This window comes from Narcine bancroftii, chromosome 4, assembly GCF_036971445.1.
Source record: "Narcine bancroftii isolate sNarBan1 chromosome 4, sNarBan1.hap1, whole genome shotgun sequence".
Lineage (NCBI taxonomy): Eukaryota > Metazoa > Chordata > Chondrichthyes > Torpediniformes > Narcinidae > Narcine > Narcine bancroftii.
Window position 1 is genome coordinate 287,243,146 of NC_091472.1, and position 23,211 is coordinate 287,266,356.

The 23,211-nt window shown below is 41.7% G+C and overlaps 1 protein-coding gene across 1 annotated transcript in view; it reads left to right on the top strand.

The window, feature by feature from the left end:
* The window catches only part of lrp2a (low density lipoprotein receptor-related protein 2a), a 246,552-nt gene that overhangs the window by 139,274 nt on the left and 84,067 nt on the right, over positions 1 to 23,211 (top strand). The window contains exons 46-48 of the mRNA XM_069936227.1: positions 8,987 to 9,106; positions 9,423 to 9,554; positions 22,007 to 22,208. Coding sequence (XP_069792328.1) covers positions 8,987 to 9,106; positions 9,423 to 9,554; positions 22,007 to 22,208 — 454 coding nt within the window. The remainder of the gene's footprint in view (positions 1 to 8,986; positions 9,107 to 9,422; positions 9,555 to 22,006; positions 22,209 to 23,211) is intronic.

A 23,211-nucleotide genomic window follows, 5' to 3' on the forward strand; every position in this document is an offset into this window, starting at 1 on the left:
CCACTCACCCTCTCAATCATGTCCGTATAATCCAGTACGATTTCCTGCCCTGGTAACTTAGGTAGAGGGAACTGACCTTCATGTGGCTTTACAGTCGCCTTAACATTGAAAGCTATACATACATCACACTCTCTAATATGGTTCTCCACCATCGCCGGCAGGAAGGGGTGCCACCAATGTATCAAGTACCTTATCATCTGCTTCTTTCCACAGTGTGTTAGCCCATGCGCCTCCTTGAGGAGGGGTTTCATGAGTCCAGATGGTAAAACTGGCCTCCCGTCTATCGACCTCCATAGTCCTTGATCCTTGGTTGCCCCCCTTTCCTCCCATACCATCCTTTCCTGAGGTGATGCCTTTGCTTGTTCCTGTACTATTACTTCTACGCTACACGGTGGTAATAAGTCATGTGCTGTTCTGTCTGCCTGTATCATAATAAACTGAGGGCCGTATCCTGCTGCCCTTTTAGCGGCCCTGTCCGCTTCCTGATTTCCCCGAGCCACCATCGTATCTGTTCTATCATGTCCTTTACATTTAAGAACTGCTAATGCCCTTGGTTTCAAGAGGGCCTCAGTCAGTTTCCTAACATCCTTCTCGTGTTTAATTGGGGTCCTTGCTGCTGTTAAAAACCCACTTCTAATCCATTGACTAAGTTCGACCTGTATTGTCCCTACCACATATGCTGAGTCTGTATATATATTGACCTCCTTCCCTTCTGCCCATTCTAATGCTGCTATCATTCCCTGTAGTTCTGCGAGTTGTGCTGACTCCTTTCCTCTCACTGTCCCTGTAATGATTTCTTCAAATCCTTCTGTAGTTTTTCGTACCACCGCATAGGCAGCTTTCAATCCATCTGTGGGGTGTCTGTAACAGCACCCATCTGTAAACAAGGTTTCATCTGGTTCTCTTAAGGGTGTAGTCTGTAGGTCAGGTCTTATTTTAATATCCTTCACTACCCTCTTTTCACAACAGTGTGGTACTCCCTCTCCCATATTGTCTGCCATGTTAATGCCTTCATGGGTAAATGTAACATTTGGAGCATTCAGGATCTTTTCTAGTCTCGTCTGCCTTAGTGAAGTCATTGTAAATGCTGTCGAGCTCACAAATGCGACAATGCTATGTGTTGTTAATACCGTCAGGCCATGTCCCATTACTATGTGTGCCACCTTTTGTAAAATCTTTGCTACTCCTGCTGCATGTCTTGTACATGGTGGGTGTCTGTCTTCCGTTGGGTCTAGTGTGATACTCCCATACATGAGCACACATCTTCCACCCCCTTTTTTCTGAAAAAGAACACCATCAATTGTGTGTGCTTTTTCAGAAACATCCAAAAAGAAAGGTAGTTTATAATTTGGAATCGCCAAATCTGTAGCTGTTGTAAGAGCTTGCTTCAATAGAATAAAACTCATCTCAGCCTGTGCAGTCCAATCCAGTGTAGCTCCCAGGTTCCTCATCCCCTGCTCATTCACCAAAGTTCGCAGTGGATGTGTCAATTCACCATACGATGGGATAAACTGCCTACTATAACCTGACAAACCCAAAAACGAAAGCATCTCTTTAACTGTCTTTGGTTTTGTATGATGTAGTATCGCTGTTTGATGTGCAGGGGAAATCCCTGTGCCTTTCGCTGAGACCATTCTCCCTAAAAAGGTGACCACCTGCCTGCAGCATTGCAGCTTTGAGCGAGAGACTTTAAAGCCTGCCTTAAACAGCTGCACTAGCAGGAGACAGGTGGCCTCCAAACAGGAAGCATGATCAGGTGCTGCTAATAGGATGTCATCTACATACTGGATCAGAACTACCCCACCTGGCAGTGCTAGCCCCCCCAGCTGATCTTTCAACACCTGATTGAAAATCCCTGGAGATAAAATAAAGCCCTGTGGAAGTCTCGTATACCGCAACTTTCTACCTCTATACGTGAACGAAAACACATCTCTTAATGGTTCTGCCAGAGGCAAGCAGAAGAAAGCATTCGCTAAATCTATGCAAGAGAACCACTTGTGGTTGGGGGTTAAAGCAGTCATGGCAGTATATGGGTTAGGTACTGGAACTGTGGGTGTACTCACAATACCATTGATGCGCCTTAAGTCATGGGCCATCCGATATTTGCCCGTGTCTTGTTTAGGAACCGGTAAAATGGGTGTATTCCAACTAGAACGCGAATGTTCCAACACCCCTGAATACATAAGGCCATCAATGGTCTTTGCCAAACCTTCCTCAGCTTCAGGTTTGTGGGGATACTGCATCTGCCAAATAGGGGTGTAATCTGACAGTTCGAAGGTTATGGGATCAACCTGCTGACAAAAACCTACATCTGCTGGTCCCACTGACCACAGGTTCTCAGGGAGAGAATGTAGCATCGAGGCCGAGTCTGGGTGATCCATCTTCTCCCTACCATGAAATCGTTCAATCTGTCTATGCTCAAGGAGGACTTGATCATGTGTCGGAGACCAAATTCTGTATGCCTGCCCAGATGAGGAGAACTGCACTGTCGGTATTTGGGTGTCAGACCAGTCCCTTAGGGACTTCAAGTTCCGACACATCGGTCCCAAATCTTTTGCCTGATGAGTAGTGCCAATTGCAAGGGTGACATGTGGAATGGCCTCCCCTGCCATCTCATACCATTCCAGCTGTTCAGATGTCAGTGCCACCGCAGCGGCCACTCCCTCCTTTCCTATCACTATGTAGTCCGAATTAATTTCCCATTGCCTGCCCTCTACCTCTTCATAAAAGGCATGCTGATACATTTCATCCCCATCCCTATCGTAAAAGAGGGTCATATGGGGAGGGTCCGAGGGAGGGGTATACGGGTGTAACGTCTGGATCCACGGCTTCCATTGATTATAAGGCTTTAGCAGCCCTCCCTTCTGTGGGTCCTCAGGTTGCAGCAGCCCCCAATAAATGTCAGCCCATTGTCCCTCAGACGCGGATCCTCCAGCTGCCGCCAACAACATCTGAGAACCGGAATGCAGTGTCGTTAATGAACAGTTCATAGAATATTCATTTGGAAAGGTGACCTCTATTCCGCTGGGTCCACAAAGGATCGATGCTCCGCACTTGACCAACAGGTCTCTGCCCAAGAGATTGGTAGGGCACCTGGCTGACAAAATGTATTGATGTGTAAAAGTCTGTCCTGCCACAGAAGTGACTAGTGGTATAGAGAACGGCAGATTTTCTGGTGTCCCCGAGAACCCTATCAGCTGGACGCTAGAGGATGATGTTTTATCTTGAAATTCAGTGCCAGTGAGTGTTGAAAATCTGGCTCCCGTATCCACTAAAAAGGATACTTCCATGTCCATAACTTTAATCTGCAGGAAAGGGTCTGCCAACCTAGCCTGCTCGTGGGTGCTCGGGCTCCGTCACTGTGGGCAATATTGCTCCTCCTCTGTCAGCAAAGGGAATTGTCTCTTTGGAGCTAAAGCCGCATGGGGTGCCTGATGTACCGGGGGTGGCACTGACGATCTCTGGGACTGGACCCAATGCTCATTTTGTGGTGGTCCATATCCCCTTCCCCCAGTGTCCCGAGGATCCCAAGCCAGGGGGCAGTCTCTCTTCCAGTGTCCTGGCTGACCGCATACAAAACATACGGCTGGCTGCATTCGTGGAGCACCCCGAACTCTCCCTCTTACTCGGAATCCCCCCATTGGACCTCCCATTCTGGCCACATAGGTGGGACCCGGTGCCCAATATGGGGCCGGGTGCCAAGTCATATTATTCCCTTGTGGTGGCTGCGTTGCTGCTGAATCATCTGGTTTGCACCCTTTGAGGAAATCTTTTTTACCTCGTTTGCCTTTTGCCTAGCCTCTGCCAATTGAAGCTTAAGGAGTTGCACTTGTGCCGACTCCATAGTATGTTTGTCCTCCTTTTGCTTAGCCCTGTAACGTTTCATGTGATGGGTCAAATGTTTTTCCCATTGCTCACTCGAGCAGCCAGGAATATCAGGGTTATTCTCTAATGTCTCCCTAACTACAGCTGGCAGTCCACTCGTTACTGCAGCCCTAAAGAGTGTAGTCTGCAAGGGATCTGTGGCTGGGTGTACTCCTGCCTTATCAGTCCAACTCTCCCTACACTGACTCAAAAAAGTCGAGATCTCCTCATCCTCCTTTATGGAAAAGGTCAGGGACTGCATGACACCAGGGGAAACGGGGAACTTATCTCTCATAGCCCCTCCTATTGCCGTAGCATGGTTGGCAAATGGCTCGGCATCGAGGCAACTAGTGATTCCTGCAACTATTTCTACCTGCTGTATCTCCCACAGCCCAAGCTGTTTACCCAATAATGCTCTCCAATCCCCTATGGCTATCTTATGTCCCATCGTATATTGGCAGAACTTTCCCATCCACGCTCCACCTCCCTCAGTCGGAGGTGGCATTTTATCCACAATACAATTCATGTCAGTGAATGAGAAGGGTTGATACCTCTCCCCAATTTGCGGACCCTTATAAATTAGCGGCATCTGTCTATACCTTTCTGGAAGCCGTACTTCCTCCCTGTCCCGCAACGCATATCCCAAAGGGGAACGAGGGTCATCCTGACTCTGTCTTCTATGTGTGATCATGCTTCCCCTGATCGTGACTGGCTGTTCCTCCTCTTCATTCTCCACACTCACACTAGCTAGATCAGTATCCTCGTCCTGCTCTCTCTCCCGTTCCCATCTGACACTCGCGGGGTCATTTCCCTTCCTATTCTCCTCTTGTCCCAGCTCTTTCTCATCTGTACTTCCCAAGCCCCTACTATTTTTCCTTACTGCACATCTATCGTTCTGTACTTCGTGCACCCACTCTTTTGTTTCCTCCACTCTCCGCTGTGCAACTCTCTTCAGTCTCTCCTTCGCCTCATGTAGTTCTGGACCTGTTAACTCAGTGACATTCACTATTCCCTCACTAATCTGCATCGCTGGCATTTGGGGAATAGGATAAGGTGGTGGCAATGTCTCCGGTAACTCTGGATATAACGGGGCTGACGGCTTCACCTCCCCCGTATTCTCCTTAGTGTTATGGGATCCCTGTTTAATATCATGTTGAAGGTTCGCATCCACAGCCATGCAAGCCAATGTTATAATGTGTAAATCTGCCCTTCTCTGTTCCTTCACTTCGCTCAGTTGTTTAAACCTTCGTTTATTCCACATAGCTCCTTGTCCTTTTGCCTCATGTTCCTGCACCTCCTTGGCTGCTTCCCTCTCTGCTTCTCCTAAGTACCGTACCAGTCGGATTTTTTCAAACCCTAGTGGCACCTTCCCCTGATCCTGCAGCTCTCTCCATATCTGTTCGTACCGTGCCATAGCCTGTACCTCCTCTCCCTTCGGTACTCCTCCCAGTAATTGATCCCTTGTTTTCTCCCACTGTCGGTGTACAGATAGGGGAACCCCTCTGTCTCCCCCGAGCTCTTGCCCTACATCCCTAATTACTCCTTCCATCTCCGTTCTGATCTTTAACTCTTTAGACTTCGTGATTTTGACACCCTGCAATCTACTTCGTCCCTTCCCACGTTGTATAACCACTAGATGACCAGCAGCTCCCTGAAAACAGGTGTTCCCCTTCAGGTATGATCAAAGAGAGAGAGCCAGCTGGGGGATTATGTGTCTCGTGGTTGTGTGAAGTGTCTGTTTGTTTTGCGGTTAGCTTGTTAGTTTCCCCCTTTGTGTGAAATGTACACTGTTTGTTTTGCGGTTAGTCTGTGTACACAGGTGCCTCACTGTGTGACTGCCTATCCCCACTGTGTTTCCCTGATCCGTATTCTAAATACCTTGCCTCTATGCCTTCTCTACCCTGTAAAACAGTACAATCTGTAACCTCTGCTGCCCCCTTTTTCAGAAGTACTTAAAACATCGAGAGTAATACAGTGATATACACAGCAACAATACCAGCGTGCATGAAAAAACAGTTAAATGCCGAACACCTTATACAGATACTTATTACTATTATGGTACACGATTCTTAAACAAATACTTATTACACACTATAGAAACAAATAACTATAACACAATACACCTTATACGGATACTTATTATACACTACTATGGTACACGATTCTTAAACAAATACTTATTACACACTATAAAAACAAATAACTATAACACAATACACCTTATACGGATACTTAATATACACTATAGGAGCAAATAACCATCACCATACACCTTATACTAATTGGCCAAGTGTCTAAAGCTATCTCTCGAGATCGCTACGAGGGGACTCCAACCCCGTTCTACTAGGAGGACTCCAACCCCCTTATACTAGGAGGACTCCAACCCCCTTTCTACTAGGAGGACTCCAACCCCCTTCCTCTCAACCCCCTTATACTAGGAGGACTCCAACCCCCTTTCTACTAGGAGGACTCCAACCCCCTCTTTCTCAACCCCCTTATACTAGGAGGACTCCAACCCCCTTTCTACTAGGAGGACTCCAACCCCCTCTTTCTCAACCCCCTTATACTAGGAGGACTCCAACCCCCTTTCTACTAGGAGGACTCCAACCCCCTCTTTCTCAACCCCCTTATACTAGGAGGACTCCAACCCCCTTTCTACTAGGAGGACTCCAACCCCCTTTCTCTCAACCCCCTTATACTAGGAGGACTCCAACCCCCTTTGTTTTATTCTTTGGCTTTAACGAGGGCTTTTGCAGAGTAGTGACAACACACAATTTATCTTTGCCAATAGCAGAACTTCGTTAAAACAGGCGTCTGCTTACCTCCCTTTGTAGGATGGTCACTTGTTGTTATCACCACACCACAATCGACCGGTGTTTCGTATCTTTTTCTTCCGTCACTTCTCCATCTTCATCACGTCGGGGTCACCAAATTGTCGGACTCTGGCTTTAACTTACTCTTAATTTAGTCTATGTGTAGTCTGAGTCCAGCGCGTTCTTTGAATGAAGTGATAGGAGAAGGTATTCGGTTCAACAGTCAATTTATTACACAGCACAAGAATAAAACTTAACAGAGCTCTGGGTCATTCTGTTAGTTCATAGGTCACCTGCCAGTGAGCTACTCCCCGAGACTGACCCCTATGGTCCAGTTGGTTCAGTTTATATAGGTCAACCTTATCATACAGAACAAAAGTTGGCTTCCTTTGCTAGATTTCATTATCATACAGAACAAAAGTTGTCTTCCTTTGCTAGATCTTTTTGCATAAGCGTTATCACAAGTCATCTCCTGTTTTACAGATATCTGGGGTGTAGCACTCCCATGTTAATCCTCCTGGCCAAACTATCCCATTGTGTTGATCAGAAATTAATTCATCCCCAGATATCTATAATCACCATTCTGTTCTTGTCCTGCCAATTTCTGCTGTTCTCTTTAACACCTCCTCCTGCCTTAATCTTCCTCCTAGACTTGTTTTCCATTCCCTTTGTTTCTTACAGGCCATTCTTTGTTCTGATCTGGCCTGTGTCTCCTGTGCTACTCACCACCTCATTTCGTTTGAGCATTCCTCCTAAATTGTTTTATGCATTTCCTCTCCCTGTATTTTGGAGAGACAATTTTGCTCAGCCAACTTTTGCTCCCTGCTGTGATTGCCACTTAATCACATTCCTTTTTCCCTGAACCATGCAGTAAATATACACTTATTAATTAATCATTTATTTTATACTGTTTTAACCCCTAGATTCCAACATATGGAATGCTAATAAAGAAATTTGTAGCATTTTTGGCAAATGAATGAGTGGATTCTGTTGTTCAGATTTATTGTCAGAGTACATACATGACATCACATACAACACTGAGATTCCTTTTCCCTGAGAGCATGGCAGAATTACTACCACTATTGGTAGTAAAAAAACTGTACACAGTGTAAACATGTTATCTGTTTACAGTTCATTTATTTGTTTACGGGTGTAAACAAACTGCAATACAAAGAGAACAAAAGAAAATCAATAAAGTGCACAAGTAAGAGTCCTTAAATGAGTATCTAATTGAGTTTGTCGTTGAGTCTGATGGTGGAGGGGTAGCAGCTATTCCTGAACCTGGTGGTGCGAGTCTTGTGGCATCTATACCTCTTCCCTGATGGCAGCAGCAAGAACGGAGAGTATGCTGAGTGGTGTGGGTCTTTGATGATTGCTGCTGCTCTCTGATGGCAGCGTTCCCTGTCAATGTACTCAATAGTTGGAGGGTTTTGCTTGTGATGTCCTGGGGTGTGTCCACTACCTTTTGGAGGGCTTTATGCTCAGGGGTATTGGTGTTCCTATACCAGGCCATGATGCAGCTGGTGTCCACATTTTTCACCACATATCTGTAGAGATTTTTCAGGGTTGCTGATGTCATATCAAACCTCAGCAAACTCCTGGGGAAGTAGAGGCGCTGACGTGCTTTCTTCACGATGCCATTGGTGTGTTGGGCCCAGGAAAAATCCTCTGAGATATTGACTCCCAAGAATCTAAATTGTTTGTAGGTAATTGAAAAATATTTTGGGATTTGAAGTGATTCTTTCATTGAGCATGCATGAATACAATTGGATTAATGGCTTTGTATTTATGGTGAAAAACATTGATTTTCAGGATTTTGGATGATTTTCTTCATGTTTAATTAACATTATCCAACGAAGGAGTAAAAAATCTTTTTTATATCATTTCTGTATTCTAACTAATAGATTTGCTAAGGTGAGATTCCACCATTCCCAGGTGTCCATTCAATAGGTTTCCCCTGATGGCCAGATGTCCAGTTTCTCATGGCCATATATCAATATACTGTAACAAACAAATTTGCGACATTTTGGCCAGCACAAGAGCTATTTTGCAAGCCTTCACTCCTCAGGAGATCTTATTCAATGAAACAGTATGCATGTTATGTAAATTTTGCTTTGTTATTACAGAAACCCTAAAGGTTTGATTTTAAAAAGTCATTATCCTAAAAATATTTTTTTCCCAGATGCTGCCTGATCTGTTGAGTATTTCCCACATTCTCTGTTTTGATTTCTGATTCCTAGCATCCACAGGGTTTTGCTTTAGATTGAGGGTTTCTACCTGTAAATTTAAACCTCTTGGTTTTCTCTCAGCTGTTGGAACTTGTGCAGAGTACGAGTTCCGCTGCGCATCTGGACGCTGTATTCCAGGACATTGGTACTGTGATGGTGGGATGGATTGTGTTGATGAGTCGGATGAACCAGTTACTTGTAGTAAGTATCATTTAAAACTTGAAACAGTTAGCTACTTGCTATTGCTTGATTTTGTACCTATTTAACTATTGTCATAAATATCTAATAAAAACATCTTTGGGTGCCTTTTAAAATCAGACACAAGGAAATCCCCTCTGTGATGTAGAGACATTCAACATCTCCATGAGGAATATGTTGAAGATGCACTTTAAAAACTTAGTACCCTTTTCATTTCAACAGAACTAGAAAATGTTCAAACCGTGTTAATTTCTGATCCACTCTCATTTCGCAGACATTGTATTTTTTTAAAAATATTTTTGCAATGTTGTGTTTATAGTTCGTGCAGAAATAACCTGTTCAGACCAGCAGTTCAAATGTGACAATGGTAGATGTATCCCTTCTACTTGGATATGTGATGGTGATGACGACTGTGGGGACACGAGTGATGAAGATCGAAGACATAACTGTGGTAAGTGTCACCATCAGATTCATTCCCTTCACCCACATCCCATTAGTAATCTATTTCTCATGGTTCTTTTCAGATAGAAGATTGATAATGTATCAATTTTGAAATCCCTCACTTGAAAAAAAAACCCAACAAAATACATACTTCTGCATCTGCTCCAAATTTTAATTACCATCTCCTTTTTTCTTTGCATTTTTAAATAAAATTAATCTTAAATAGAATAGTTGGAAGATTATTTGATTTTTATATTTGATAGTGGCACGGCTCGCAAAGCAGTTCGATGTTATTACAGCGCCAGTGACCAGTGTTTAAATCTGGCACTATCTGTCTGGAGAGCCCGTCGAAAGAACCAAAGACTTGTTGATCTAAACCAAGGCTTTTATTAACAAAAAGACTGGAGCATATCACAAGTAGGTCGGCCAGTCCAGAATGACCTGGTCTGGCTAGGAGCAGGCCTTTCAAGACCTGCCAGTAGGCGTGGCTACGTTCTCAGCCAATCACAGTCATCCTACACTACCATCTGGAAATATAAACATTGGTGATAGAATCTGTACTATCACATTGTGGTTGTACCTTATCCCCATGAACTGTGTGTTTTGCCCAGGTGCTGCAACTTCATCCTACCCTCCAAAATGTTTGTTTCATCTTGTGTCAGTTCTTAGACAACACCTGGATGAAGGAAAAGGTTCTTTAATTTAGTGTTGTTGTAAACAGCACAATGAGGCAGGCCATGAGGCTGCAAGCCTCCATTACAGATTTGCATACTGTATTGCCCTGCTCTGTGTCAGCCCCTGGTGGCAGCCAAGTATAATCAAATGATAAGGCATTGCTAGTTGCATTGCAACCACGATCACTCTCATTATATCTCCCTTTCTTAAAACAAAAGTAGCTTCCTTTTAACTAACATGTTTTCTTTGTGTAACTCTGCAATTTTAACTTTAACACCAGGAACTTACATTTTCATTATTATCAACATTGTTAACATTTTTTTAAATTTGTTTTGTGTGTTCACATTTACATCCACTAAAACTTGAAGAGCGAATAAGATAGCACTACTTCATTCTATAACAGAAGTCTTTAAATTTTCTCAATGAGCCTCTTAGGAGGATTCACATGTCTTGACGATCTCCTGATTGATTGTCCTTGAGTCTGAGTTGTTGCCTCAGATAATGTTTTCTCAGCTGTGCATTCAGGTTTTTCAACAGTATCTGTCTTTCTATCTACTGTGGCTGGTCCCATTTGAAGATCTCGACGATTTCTTCACAGAACAGCACCTTGATCTGTCTGAATGGTGTATGATCTTGGTTGGATTTCACTCAGGACAGTTCCCTTCTGAGTCCATAATTCTTTTAGCTTTACTTGGTCACCAGTGTGGAGTTCCGGAAGGTTTTTTGTTCCTCTGTCAAAATAATACTTTTGCTTTTCTTTTTGTTGTTCTTTGAACTTCCTCACTTTCTCTTCCTCTTTTGTTTTTAGGAGTTTCTCTTGAATGGATAGGTTTAATCTTAGCCTATATCCTATAAGGAATTCTACTGGTGACATACCACACTTGAGAGGTGTTGTGCAGTATACTAACATGCTCCGGTAGAAGTCTGTTCCATTGTCTTTTCACTGTATGTACTGATTTTATCACTAGACCATTGGACAGTGGAAAATGAAGACTTGATGTGGTGTGTACAAAATGTCACTCTTTGGAAAACTGTCAGAACTTTAAATTACAAAACTGGGGTCCATTGTCTGGAGAATATGGCTTTCATACCTGTTATTACAGCATCTGCAGTGGTGGTATTCAGTTTGCACTCCTCTGGATATAGGGAGTAATAGTCTGTGACTACAAGGTGGTCCTTCCCTTGACATTTGAATAGGTCAGCGACTACCTTCTGGTAAGGTGCTGGGTGTGGCTTTAGTTGTTCTGCAGGATTGTTTGCTTGATATTTCTGGCATATTGTACAGTTTGACACTTCATTTGTTATATCATTGTTGATTCTTGGCCAGTACGTCATCTCTCGTGCTCTTTTTCTTACACTTTTGATTCCGAGATGTCCTCCATGGATCCTTTTTAGCATCTCTTTTCTCAGACGCTTTGGGATAAGGATTTTGCTTCTTTTGTAGATTATGTCTTCAACCACTGATAGTTCCGCCCTGCAGTTCCAGTACTCTGAAACATCAGGTGAGCAGTCCTGCTTCATGTTGGGCCATCCATCCAAGATGTTTTTTTCTCAGTTGTCTCAGTGTTTCATCTTTGTTTGTCTCTTGACTTTGAGCTCCACTTTTACATCTGATATGGGCAGTGCACTTGTGATCATGTCCATGAAGGTATTCATGTCTTCATCCATTTTGGTGTTTGAAGGCTCTCTTGTGTCACTAGCTCTAGACAATGTGTCTCCTGTGTACATTAGCTTACCTGGAGTGTAAGCTACATTCAGTGTATAGCATTGCAGCCTAATCATCATTCTTTGTATTCTAAGTGGACATTCATTTAATGGCTTTTGTAACAATGCAATCAAGGGCTTATGGTCAGTCTCTACACTGATTGTTTGTCCTGACACAAACTGATGAAATCTTTCACAGGCATATGTGAAGCTGAGCAGCTCCTTTTCAATTTGAGCGTATTACATCTCTGTCATTGAGCGTGATGCATACTCAATGGGTTGCCAGTCATAATATTTTTGGAGAAGAACTGCACGAAGTCCACTATGTGATGCATCTGATATCTTTATGGGTCTCGCTGGGTCGTAAAACCTCAGAACTGGTTCCTCTGTGACCAGTTTCTTTAGTTTATTCCTTGACTTTTCAAGCTCATGATTCCACTCCCATTTAATGTTATTTTCTGTTAGTCTTCTCAATGGAGCCATCTTTTCTGAGAGGTTGGATATGAATTTACCCATAGAGTTGACCATTCCATTAAACCTCTGTACATCCTTTTGCATTGTGTTTTTGGCATGTTCCCAATGGCGGACAAATTTTTGGGATATGGTCTGATGCCCTCAATGTTACAAATGTTAGTTCTGTCACACCGAACTGGTATTTCTCTCTATTCAGCTTCAAGTTTTCTTTCCTTGTTGCTTCCAGCACTTTCCTTGGTCTCTCCATTCTCGTGCTTCCCCATACTGTAATGTCATCCATTGAGGTATCAACTCCGTCCAGGTGCTCATAGACCAAATGGATAGTTTTATGATACACTTCAGGAGCTGAGGCAATTCCGAATGGTAACCTTAGGAATTTGGATCTGCCAAATGGACTATTCAACGTGCACAGTCTTGAACTTGCTTCGTCTAATTTTAACTGCCAAAATCTGATGATGCATCTAACTTGCTGACAATCTTTGCATTTGAAAACTGTGACATGATTTCTTTACGGGTTGGAAGCTTAAAGTGATCTCTCTTTATTACTCAGTTTAGATCTCTTGGACCCAGGCAAATTCTAAGCTTTCCATTCTTTTTGTCCACAGAGATGAATGAACTCACTCATTCTGTTGGTTCATCTATCTTGTGAATTACATTCAGGCTTTCCATCCTATCCAGCTCTGCTTTTAGTTAATTTTGAAGCGCTAATCGAACTTTTCTGCATGAATGTATTATCGGTGACACATGTTTATCCACTCTGATCGTGCATTCTCCTGGAAGGCAGCCTAGGCCCTGAAATGGGTCATTCTACTCTTTCATGAGTTCATCATAGACTATCTCTCCTTTGCTTTCCACAACGAGGACTCTTTTTACCAGGTTCAGTTTCTCACAAGCTGTTAAATCTAGTATGGCCTGTACATCCTTTGGAACCATGATGAATGCTAGCATGTGCTCTTTGTCCTTGTATTTCACTTAGACCATGCATTCTCCTTGCATTGGTATATTGATACCTGAATATCCTGTCACCTTCACTTTTTTTCCAAACATCTTTGGTTTTGGTCTAATCTTCTTAAAATCAGTCTCTGATAATACATTAATTTGTGCTCCAGTATCCAATTTAACTGAAATGTATATGTCATTCACTTTTAATCTCAACATCCAGTCTCTGTTTCTTTCTTGTTTTCAGTCACATCTACATAGATTCATCTATCCCCCTTTCATCTACTGCATGAACCTTGCTTTGTGGCACTTGGTTCCTCCAGCAATGGGCATAATGTTGCTTTTGTTGCACATATAGCATGTTTTACCATATGCTGGACACTGTAGGTGTTTACCATATCAACGACATGGCTTTTGATTGTCTCTTTAATTTTTGTTCACTGGCCACGCCTCACTTTCTACTTTGGCGCTCTTTTTGTTAAATGGTTTATGTCCGTTTTTGCTCACTGCATCCATGTTGCAGCTAGTTTTACTGAACAGCTCTTTTGCCTGCAATTTTACAGTTTCTGCAGCTCTACAGAGTACTATGGCTTTTTCCAGATCTAGATTTTGCCTTCTTAGCAGGCTTTCCCTTAGACTATTATCTGGAAACCACACACAAGTCTGTCTTTTATCAGCGAGTCAGTGAGTCCACCAAATTCACATGTTTTGCTTCTTTTTCTCAATTCCGTCACATACTGATCAATACTTTGTTCTGTTTTCTGTACATGTGAAAAATCTGTGCCTCTCAAATGTCACATTGCATTTAGGTATGCAGTATGCCTCAAACTGTTCCATTATTTTTTTCAATTTCATTTTGTATCCTTCTGCAGCAAATGTGAAGTTATTATAAACTTCCAGGGCTTCATCACCCTCGACATGTAAGAAAACTGATGCTTTCGCTTTATCACTTTTCTCGTCGGCTCCGACTGCCAATAAATACAATCCAAAATGTTGTTTGAATCTGTTCCAATTCTCAACCACATTACTTGTCAGCTGAAGTTTCACTGGTGGATGTAATCCTTCCATTTTTCACTGTGTTCTTTTCTCTTCACTGATCAGTTGCTGACATTAAATTTTACCTATTAAAGTATTTCCTCCTAATTTCCTTCATCCCACTTCTGACACCATGTTTAATCTTGTATTTGTATGTGTGAGTTCTTAGACAACACATTGATGAAAGAAAAGGTTCCTTACTTTAAAGTTGTTGTAAACAGCACCATGAGGCATGCCATGAGGCTGCAAGTTTCCATTATAGATCTGCATACTGTGTCAGCCCCTGGTGGCAGCCAAGTATAATCAGACGGTAAGACATTGCTAGTTGCATTGCAACCACGATCACGATCATTACAGAGTTGGCGATTAATTAGGTGTAATTGGGCAGCATAAGTTTCAATGGCTGGAATTGGCTTCTAACCTGTAATTAATTTTTAATAATGATCTATGTGCATTCATTTGTAATCATCAATGGGCCAGTGCATAAGCTGTGAACTTACATAACTGTTCGTGCATATGTTAATATTACCAGTTGGGTGCTGTTACAAAGATTGTTTTCTCCAAGAAGGCTGGTAGCTGGGAGATCTAATTCAAACAATACTTCTGAGCATCAGAACTTCCTGCTAAATAACTAGACAAGAGAAGTTTAAAAAACTTGTATTTACATAAATTTTTAGTCTTTATTATCAAGCATAATCTTACCACCAATATATATGACAAACCCTCTATTCCTACAACTACCAACTTCCTCACACCCTGTCCCCTGCAAGGATTCTATCCCCTTCTCTCAATTTCTCCATCTCCACCGCATCTGTCCCCAAGATGAGGTCTTCTAATCCAGATCTTCTGAAATGTCTGTCTTCTTCTACAAACATGGCTTCCCCTCCACCACCATTAACTCAGCCCTCACCCGCATCTCCTCCATTTCCCACTCATCTGCCCTGGCCCGCTCTGCCCCAGATCAACAAACATTGAATCCCCCTTATCCTCACCTACCACCCCACCAGCCTCCCCATCCAATACATAATCCTCTGGAATTTCCAGCACTAACAACGGGATCTCACTATCAGACACATTTTCCCCTCTCCGCCGTGCGTGGGGTCCATTCCCTCCGTGACTCCCTCGTACACTCATCTGTCCTCACAAATCCCTTCCCTCACCCCAGTACCTTCCCCTGTGGCCGCAGGAGGTGCAACACTTAGCCTACACCTCCTCCCTCACCACAGTCCGGGATCTCAAACAGGCCTTTCAAGAGAAGCAACACATCACTGGTGTATCTGCAGGACTGATTTACTGCAACCGGTGGCATTTGTGGCCTTCTTTACTTCGGAGAGACTGGGCACAGATTGGGAGATCACTTCACTAAGCACCTTCACTCTGTCCGCACCAGTGACAAGAGTCCTCACGTTAGCCAACTATTTCATTTCTCTGTCACACTCCCATGTCTGTGGCCTTGTGTATTATCCCACCAAGACCACCCACAAATTGGAGGAAGAACACCTTATTTTTTTGCCTGGGCACTCTGCAGCCAAATGTCATTAACATTGATGTTTCTGGTTTCTGCTCACCTGCTCTCCTCTTCTATTCCCTTCCCCATTCCTTTCCAGATTTCCTCCTCCTCCCCCCTCTATTCACCTAGCCATCATTCCTCCCCTTGATTGCTGCTCTCCCCTCTCATTCTCCACTTCCCATCTCCTGCCTTTGCAACCATACCTCCCCCCACCCCACTCTTTTGTTCAAACACTTGCCAACATATTCCCATACCTTGATGAAGTGCAGAAGCCCAAAACGTCAGTTATGTATTTTTACCTTTGCTAGATAAAGGACCCTGTTTGACCTGCTGAGTTTCTCCAGCTTTGTGTTTTTACTTCATCTATGGCTTCTGCAGATTTTCATGTTTTACTTTTTAATTCTAAAACTGATTTATGTTTTGCCTTTTGGACAGGAGTAAATAGAGTTCTTGTACAAAACTGATGCTTGGACCTCTGCATCTGAGTGCTGACTGAGATTCAGGTGATCTTTCTTTTGGAGTGTAGTCAGCACAGGTAGATCATTTTCCTGTCAGCTCTGGAGATTTGCTCCATTTTTGCAGGATGTTAATCAGATATATGCAGAATTGCAATGAGAAAGATTGAAAAATGCCTTGCCAAGATTCAACCTTGTTTGACGTATTCTTCTCTGAGATTGGCCCCGTTGGTGTTTTGCATGCCATCAATGGGCACAGGTAAGATAGAGATGAAGTTCTGTGGACAGCCACATTTGAGGAGAGTTTTCTAAAGTTCTTCCCAGTTATTGGACTTGATGGCTGAGAAAGCCCACGTTCAGTGGTCAGTGTTGCTACCTGCATCTCTCTTGAAGATTATGTACTATGCCTCAAGGTGGAGAGAATCAACATTGCATTTTGGGGACCAGCTGTTTGGCCACGGGCAGGAGTTGGTTGTATTTCCCTGTGGGAGATAGCAGGGGGACCCCTCTGAAGTAACTATAGCCTGATGATGCTTTTTTTTTAAACTTTATTTAAGATTTTATAACATAAATAACATATAGGATTACATGAAAAAAAAATTAAGAATAAAATAATAAAATTACAATACAATATCAGTAATCTAAATAAACTATACCCTCCCCAATAATTATTACACATTAATAACCCAACTCAAATTAGTCCAACCCCCCCTTCCCCCCAAAATAAAGAGTGAAGAATTAATAAAGTTAATAATATATGTGAGAAAAAAAACCCACTTACAAATAAAAACAAAAACATAACCGATTAAAATACTAACAAAAAAAAAGTAATTAATACTAAGATATCAGACTTAAAAAACATATTTAAATCAAACTTAAATGCATATATTTAACAAACGGAGTTAAAATGAAACATATATTTAACTCAAACTTAATATAAAAAATTAGTAAAGTCGGCTCCGAATCATGGGTCCTCTACCGGCACCACCTACGGCTCCTAGAACGCTTCCACCAGCGTTGTCTCCGCTCCATCCTCAACATCCATTGGAGCGCTCACACCCCTAACGTCGAGGTACTCGAGATGGCAGAGGTCGACAGCATCGAGTCCACGCTGCTGAAGATCCAGCTGCGCTGGATGGGTCACGTCTCCAGAATGGAGGACCATCGCCTTCCCAAGATCGTATTATATGGCGAGCTCTCCACTGGCCACCGTGACAGAGGTGCACCAAAGAAAAGGTACAAGGACTGCCTAAAGAAATCTCTTGGTGCCTGCCACATTGACCACCGCCAGTGGGCTGAAAACGCCTCAAACCGTGCATCTTGGCGCCTCACAGTTTGGCGGTCAGCAGCCTCCTTTGAAGAAGACCGCAGAGCCCACCTCACTGACAAAAGGCAAAGGAGGAAAAACCCAACACCCAACCCCAACCAACCAATTTTCCCTTGCAACCGCTGCAATCGTGTCTGCCTGTCCCGCATCGGACTGGTCAGCCACAAACGAGTGGACTTTTTACCCCCTCCATAAATCTTCGTCCGCGAAGCCAAGCCAAAGAAAGAAAGAAAGAAAAGTAAAGTTAGTAACATTATCTATCAAAAATTCTTAAACAATAATCAATTCTTAAAAAAAAATGTAGCATGAAAAAAAAGATGAAAAAAAAACTTTCTCTATAGAGATAAACCTTCACCAAATATCAACTAACTTCACATCTATCATCATATTAGTCACATAAACCACCATCTTAAAACAAAATTCAAACCTCATTAAGCATTGTACAATTCAATTTTAGTACTCTTCCACCATTTTTCCCTTTTACTCTTGAATAGTTATCCAATAAAAGCTCCAATACCACATTTAAATATCCCCAATCATTACGTTAAAATTCAGATATCCAAATAATAAAAACACATCTACAATGAAATATATATCTTCAACAAATGGAGCATAAACCACAAACAAAATTCAAGCCTCATTAAGAATTGTACAATTCAATTTATAACTTTCACCATTATTCCCTTCGTTCTATAACTAAAATAGCAAAATAATATACACCAGAATTACCACTCCTTTCACCTTAAAGTTAAAATATAAAAAAAATTTATCCATCCCATTCACATTTAAATTTCAGATATTCCTTATCTACTGAATAAACTTTACAAAAAAACCACATCAATTTTTAGTTTATTAAACAATCAAATACTTTCTTATGCTTTTTTTTATATAAACAAAAAAAAACCCCTTCACTCTTTAATCTAACAATACAAAAAAAAAGGAAAAAAAAATACCCCCTCCCGTCTAAACCGCGTAAGTCCCAAAAAAAAATGGGTGTGAGATAACTCACACGTAGCAGATGACTTTCAGGAAATAGTGCCTATCCAGTTCTCTCCCCCAACTCTCATTTCATCTTAAACTAACATCCTCATTATTTAATATCCCTTTTTTAAAAAAAAAACATTTAAAAAAAAGGACAACTCTTAATCAGCTCCAACTGCCGAGTCACCATTACAACCATTCCTTCTTGGAGCACGGCTCTTTTCTTCCATCTCTTGTCTCCTTAGAGATCGCGGCGGACTATGTCTCTGTTGAAACTGAGTAATTGGCAGCTCTTGAGCAAATGCTATAGCTTCCTTTGGAGAATCAAAGAACTTTGGTTGGCAACCATCTTGAAAAACCTTCAAAACAGCTGGATATCTTCCACAACAACTCTTTAGCAGGATTGAATTCCCGTCGTTGGAACATAGCTTCTTGACTCAAATCCGCATAGAAGAAAACTCGATTATTTTGAATCATCAAGGGTGATTTTCGCTCTTGTGCATTTCTAATAGCCACTCGTAAAATTATTTCTCTGTCGTAATAATTCAAGCAACGAACCAAAACAGGTCTTGGACTTTGACCTGAAATAGGTCTTCTACGCAAGGCTCTGTGAGCACGTTTCAGTATTATACCTTCCGGGAAATGTTCTTGACCCAGCACCTGCAGAATCCATTCAGTAAAAAATTTTCTTGGGTCTGGTCCCTCCATACCTTCCGGCAAACCAATAATCTTTATATTGTTCCGTCTGGATTGGTTTTCCAAATAATCAATCTTTTTCACCAAATTTTTATTTTGAGTTTGTAAGTCTTCGACCATTTTGGTCACATCAAAAACTTGATCCCGTATTTCGTCTATATCTTCTTCACACGAATTAAATTTATCTCTCACTTCAAGCTTAAAAGCTCCAAACTCAGCCATCTGTTGAGAATGTATTTTCACCAAAGTATTAAACCTAGTACCAAGTTCAGTCATAATCTTGAATAATCCCTGCATTGTATAAGATAATTTAGATTCAAGATTCACAAAAATCTTTTCAATTGGAAGAGATTTTGGCTCAACAGATTCCTGCTTCTTCTCCAAAAGATCTTCTATTCCTTCCTTCATTCTGGTTGCCTTCCTTGTAGTATGACTGCGTGTGGAAACCCCAGCCACAGCCTCTCCAGCAATGACTGGAGGACGCTGGCCGGGGTTTTCCCCAGTCCATAATGTATTAAATTCTCCCAGTACATCAAGTTGTATCTCAAAAGATGCAGTTTGCAGCGCCACCTCTACAGATGACAAATGCCTTTGAGTAACTCTTTGTTCTAAAGGCTGTTTGGTGCCCTCTTTAGGGGGCTCTACCGATGTAACATAGAGCTCTACATCCGAACACTGCACCTCTCTCCTGGGATCCATTTCACGCTGAGTCCCGGTGTCTTTCCTGTAGGTAGGCTCCAAAACTTGAACTTTTGGAAAATGTAGTTTTTTGATGATCTGTTGTCGTTTTTTTTTTTGCTCTTTTCCACCAATTGTACCATCATAAATTAAATTAACAGCACTAAAGTTATCTAAACTTTTAAAGAATTTTAACGGGCATTTCTAGACAAAACAATAAGATAGAGTCAGGAGAGGACTGGAAGGCACGTCTGATCCTTACGCCATCTTGCCACACCCCCCCCGATGATGCTTCTTGAAAGTGTTCAGTATTGTGGCATCTCTGAGATCACCTGGGTATCCTCCACTTTCCAGATATTATCTTGATAAAGTGTCTTGAGTCAAATCAATAACTCTTCATTTCCCTCCATAGATGTTGCCTGACCCACCATGTGCAATCTCTTGTGTCTCCATGATTGATCAGATTGTGGATTTTTGACTCACTTTTTTAATTGTAAAGTCTTGGGTGTTTAGCTGGGATGTTGCTCCCAAGGTTTTGATTTATTTTAAGTTGCATATGGCCTCTTGTATGTCAGAATGAAGGCAAGGCTAGACCAGAAAAGCTGCTATGGAATCGAGACCAGAGAGCTCCCAACAAGAATAAAGTTAGGCTTGATGAAGCTTTCACTGTTCAAATGGATGTTGACTACCTCTCAGTCATTCACCTCTCATCTTGCCTGTCCATGGGGCAGGGCTTTCAGTGTTTGGGCATAGAAGACAGTACTGAAGAATCTGCACACATCAATAGTTGTCACTAAGTTTTTGGGCCTTCTGCATTCTTTCCACCCATCAGCTGTTCATTCAATCAGATTTTCTTTTGGATCTCAGCCCAAGAATGGTGAAGTTTATTATCCATCAAATTCCATAAATTTATGGTTAATTAGCTCCATTTTTTACTCATTCAGTTGACAGAAGTGTGCTGTGCATGTAATTTAGGGCCTCTCCATGGAGAAAATACTCTTGGCTCATTGCTGTACTGGGAACCTGGTGCACACCCTTGCCCTCTGCTGGTGCTCTTACAACAATGAAACAGCAACCTCATTGTTGCACATAGTATTGATGAGTGAGCCATTGAGGAAATGTGTAGCAACTGCCTGTGAGGCCGGATGTTGGGTGGACTATGTTGGAGAGTGCAGCTACTCAGTGACGAAATGCGGAATTCAAGTCTGGACCAATGCAGGCCATTGCTGGATATCAACAGTGGCTGCCTCATGTGCTGACAGACTAGGTGGACCCCAAAGTCCTTCCCAGTATCTCCACTGGAATACGATGGAAGGTGCTGCTGGTTGGCTCTGCAGCTCTCTCATTTTTTGAGGGTCACAAACATGCCCAGTACTAGTCCTGACATGCAACCTCTACACTGCAGCTCAATGGTTTACTCCACAATAATGACACTTTATTTCATTGCCAAGGGTGTGCCAAATTCTCTGCATAGCAGGGAGTGCTGGGATTGACACCGCATTGCCATTAACACCTTTCTATCTGTATGTAATACAACTATGACCTTTTTTAGCATCAATTCCATTCTTGGCAACACATCCTCAGTGCTAAATGAGTATGTGTCATCTCAGTTTTTCAGATATTTGCGGTTAAAGCAATGGTCTTTAAAGTACATTGTAGGAATTCCCAACAAAGATCTGTTTCAGATCTTGTATTTACTTCATTAGAACTGAGAAAAATGGGGGTATACATAGTGCTTACATCACTCACCCCAAATTCCTAGTTCACTGTCTGTTTCACACACTTATTAATAAAAAAAATGCTTACATGCTGATAATTGGGTCTGCAGCATCCACAATTTGCACTGGCATCGAAACTAACAAATTAGCTCACAATAGTCCTTCATTGATTACAATGTCCTAATTGGTGTTGGAAACTTGTGCAACGTGAGAATGAGATTGATGAGATAGTAACACTGCAGTTAATTAATGCCACATGTTCTGTTTTAGTGAACCGCAATTGTTCTGGTACAGACTTTACGTGTGTGAACAGTCATCCACCACAAAGAAGGTGCATTCCTATGGCATGGGTCTGTGATGGAGATTCTGACTGTTCTGATGCTTTAGATGAATATCAGAACTGCACAAGAAAATCTTGCCCTGGAACAGATTTCACATGTGATAATGGCTTGTGCGTCAAGAGTTCATACAGGTTTGTTGCTATCAAAGAACTTTATAAAACTGCATAAATTGGTCTGAGTAGTTTTTGGGGAAACCAAAATATTTCAAAACATATCTGGAAGGAAGAAGTGAAAATATTCCTTTTGGTTTCAAATTTTTTTCAAAATTGATGACTTGTGCCAAGAAGATTATTGAGGTTGATTAGTTGAACTTTATTCTTATTTTATTTGTCATTTCTTATCTTTTTTATCAACAGGTGGATTAAAGGTAGGACTTGCATTTAAAATAAAGTTTTATAGATTCTATTGGAGTGATTTATGATAATGCATGTATTTTCTAATCCTACTTCCTCTGAAGTTTAATCTTATTAAAAGGATATTGTGTGCTACCAGAAAAAAATAGTGCCAAGATTAGGATAACATTAAGCCGTAAAGTTGATTTTATTTTCCAGTCACTTTTGATTTGCATTTGTAATTATCCATGGTTTATTTTCCTAATGTCATCTCTCAGGCATATAAGATATACCCTTCTGTACCTGAGATATGGCATTGGAAATAAGCAATAAAGCAAGTAATAAGTTAGAACCCAACAACACTGCTGTCAAAATGTTGAATTCCCATAAAAAAAGGGCTTTTGGATTTTAGACTTTAGTTTATTGTTTCAAGCCTTTCTCACTTGACTTTTCCAAATGTGAGGCAGATTGGAAAAGAACGCAGGCATATATTGCCAAGTATTTGTATTTCACAACCAAGTGTAAGTTTTAGAGTGAAACATCCTTTAATTTAAGAGCTAGATAGTCAATATGGACCCATGTGCCATTGAATAAGGACATAGTTGATCTGAATTTGGACTCGGGTCCATTTTCCTCACCGTTTTAATAATTCTTGAAAGCCTTTAAATCAAAAATCTGGTAATGTCAGCTTTGAATATAATTAATGATCAATTTCTTAATTTAGAAATTAAAAGAATTGTAATGCACTTACAAATTCCTCCTCATCCCCATATTAAATGAATAACTCTTATTCTGAAGCTAG